Raw genomic sequence first — 2,960 nt, 5'->3', positions numbered from 1 at the left:
ATAAAAGGAAGGTGCACCTGTCGTTTTTTCTGATACACCATATCTTGGCCTTCCCACTTTGGCCTCTCCAGTCTCTTCCGACATCTGCGATCCACCATCTTGAGGCAAAATATAAGTTTACTCCATTAGAGTTTACACCTCAATTTAGTAGTATCTTTCTTTAAGAGGTATTCAAAATTGTAGAAGTGACAAAAACCAATCATATTCTTCAACTTTACTACTAAAAAAAAAAATTAAGTTTTTATAATATTACCAAATTAAGTTGTTTTAGTATACTATTAAAAAATAAAATACTATAACTATATACAAATATATGAGATTAAAGCTACGCCTCTTTATCGGCTCGAAGCACCGCCTGTCGTTGTCAAAGAAAACCATACCAAGACATAATTTTTGTAGATGCGTACGCCTCGAGGTGCGCCTCAAGGCAAGGCTGTTTGTTTCCGCCTCGAGGCTTACACATCTACAGAAGAAAAAAAAGATTTACAAGGATTGTTTAAGTTTATGCCGCAGATGTATCAACACTTATATTTGTTGTTTTTAAAATAGAAGTAAAACTTTATATTACTGTAACACAGTTAAAAGGTCTATGTTATCTTATCTCTACACATGAATGTATTATATAGTTCATTTTTCTAAAAGATCACGTGCACGCTTTTCGTGCCTTGAGGCATACGCCTCAAGATGGCACTTCGATTTTTCAGAGCAAACTGCCTTTAAGGCAGGAAAAGCGAAGGGCACGAGTTTCTCCAAGTCCAACTTTCTAATAGGTAAGTGAATGATTATCCTTAAATAAAACCACATCACCCACTCAGCTTCTTATTATTTGCAGGACTTCTCATGAAATCTTTCTCCTCAGACTGCCAACTGTATCAAACAAAGACCTTACTGTGAATCCGTAAAAAGTTGCCCTTTCAAGTTTCTGCATCCACATTGGAAAACGACACAGTAATACGAACAGGTCCTTGCAGAAACCAAAAAGGAAAGCACCAAGTAAACAAAACTCGCACACTGAAAGTAACAGAAGATAACTGCTGAAAGCTTGAAAAGATAATAAAATGTGAAAACATGACCACCAGATGTGAAGCCAAGAACTGCTCTTGAATATGCTAAGTATCGTCATCCATTTGTCTCTGGTTCATCTGGAAGCGGGGAGCAGTTCCTTTGGTGACAATGGTAGTGGAGGCATTCCTTGAGGCATGGGTGCTGGTAGCATCATTTGCATATGCATTGGACGGTAATAATAGCAAATCTTTCTAGTGGTGGTGAACGTATACTAGGAATAGTAACCGAATGAAGATGTGGGGATGGTCGGTTCACCAAATGAGATTATTGTGCAAAGTTCATATGCATTAACAGTGCTACTTTCCTACTGCATTCTAATGGTGCTAATTTCCTCTTGTGACGTCCGAGATTCCTCGCGATTCATGTTATTTGTGTCAACTACAATGATACCCGTGATTCGGCTACACATCCGATGTAGTCCCAACAGATCAGAACACTATATTAGACTTGGAAAAAAGGGATAAAAGAGAAAAATGCAATCAAGAGAAGTCTTTGTGTAGATTTATCAATTGGTTAATTACAAAGAGAAGGAAACCTCTATCTGTAGTGCCCAGATGTCCTCAGAGAGCTTCAAAAAAAAAAAATTGCAACTTTCCTACTTCTAGTCTAACTAGGTTTGAAAGAACGTAAAGAGATAGAAATAGAAATACTTATGTATCTTGGTTGCTACGTACTAATATAGAAATAGTTATTAGTCCGATTAGAGTGGGCCAGCTAAACCAGCATCCATATTTCTTCTTCTCGCAAGTCTCTCACGAACTTCTTGAAAACGATTGCATTTTTCATATCTCTGCCGAACTCGTTGAACGTTGATGAATTTCTCAATGACTCTCTCATGAATTTTATGATTTATCTGAAGAACTCGTCGAAGATGGGGAATGTTGCGTGCCGTCATTCTCTTAACAATTCTTGTGGGTTGCTCTGGTTCTTGAGGTTTAGGCTTGGGCTGCTCTGGCTCTTGAGGTTTAGGCTTATAAGCGTTTTCATCAATACTAAGGGAAGCTATCATACGATTCATATCATCGGATTGACAATGCTGAACTACGGTTTTGAATTCGGACAAAACATGTTGATAATATGCATAGTAAGGATCAGACGATCCATTCAAGAAATTGAACTCGGGACTTCTATAGGAAATAAGCTTTTTCTCAAATTCAGGCCCTTGTATAGCAACAGCTTCAGCTGTCTTATCGACAATTATTCTAATATCAGGAGGAGCATTAATAATACCTTCAGATTGTGGAAAACGATTTCCATTCGCGGGAAGAGGCAATGCTGGTGAAGATTCCACCATATTATCTGCACAAAGAGAAACAGAATTAGGGTTTTTTTGTAGTTTAATTATGATAATAATGAATATAAAGATAAGCACAAAAAGCCTAGAAAAACTCAGTAAGAACAGAAACAACCTCAACCAATCTAGAGGTATAGTTTAGGACAAATAATAGTTCAATGAAGCACATTTACCTTCGGAAGTTTCAATGGAGAACGACGGATTTGACCTAGATATCGGAAAATTCATGTTTCCTCTTGGAATGGAAAAGACTTGGGTTCTGTGCTCTGAACTTGACCTAGGTATTTATAAGCCCTCTCCTAGGCGGTACCACTTTGGGATGTAGTTAGTTAAGTCGGTTACAGAATACCCTCGGTTCGGTTTAGTTCGGGTAAACAGATACCGACTGATGCACCTAGTCCCCAATAATGAGAAAAGAAAATTAAGTGAATAACCTAATTCTTGAACTCCCTTCTTCTTCGCCAAATCTCAATCAACTATCCACAAATTTTTGGAGGGCAGACATTAAAACCCTATCAAATGGACCAAAATTGAATTCGAAAGCTAGGTTTTTTTTTAAATGTATTCATCTAATGACCTAACTTCTTCACATATTCATTTT

At 37.5% G+C, this 2,960-nt stretch overlaps 1 protein-coding gene across 1 annotated transcript; it reads right to left on the bottom strand.

Annotated features, from left to right (window-relative positions):
• Positions 1-1,023: 1,023 nt before the first annotated feature.
• Positions 1,024-2,639, bottom strand: LOC147547852 (uncharacterized). The gene is made up of 2 exons (XM_086671742.1): positions 2,533-2,639; positions 1,024-2,364 (listed from the first exon to the last, which is right to left on the bottom strand). Exons 1-2 carry the CDS (start codon positions 2,585-2,587, stop codon positions 1,766-1,768), a joined length of 654 nt encoding a protein of 217 aa, XP_086527868.1. The 5' UTR covers positions 2,588-2,639; the 3' UTR covers positions 1,024-1,765.
• Positions 2,640-2,960: the final 321 nt, after the last annotated feature.

This window comes from Eschscholzia californica, unplaced genomic scaffold (assembly GCF_041429995.1).
Source record: "Eschscholzia californica isolate CP2 unplaced genomic scaffold, dmEscCali1.0.p SCAF_3, whole genome shotgun sequence".
NCBI classification, from domain to species: domain Eukaryota; kingdom Viridiplantae; phylum Streptophyta; class Magnoliopsida; order Ranunculales; family Papaveraceae; genus Eschscholzia; species Eschscholzia californica.
The sequence above is the reverse complement of the archived record's forward strand: the minus strand, read 5'-3'. Positions and strand labels throughout refer to the sequence as shown.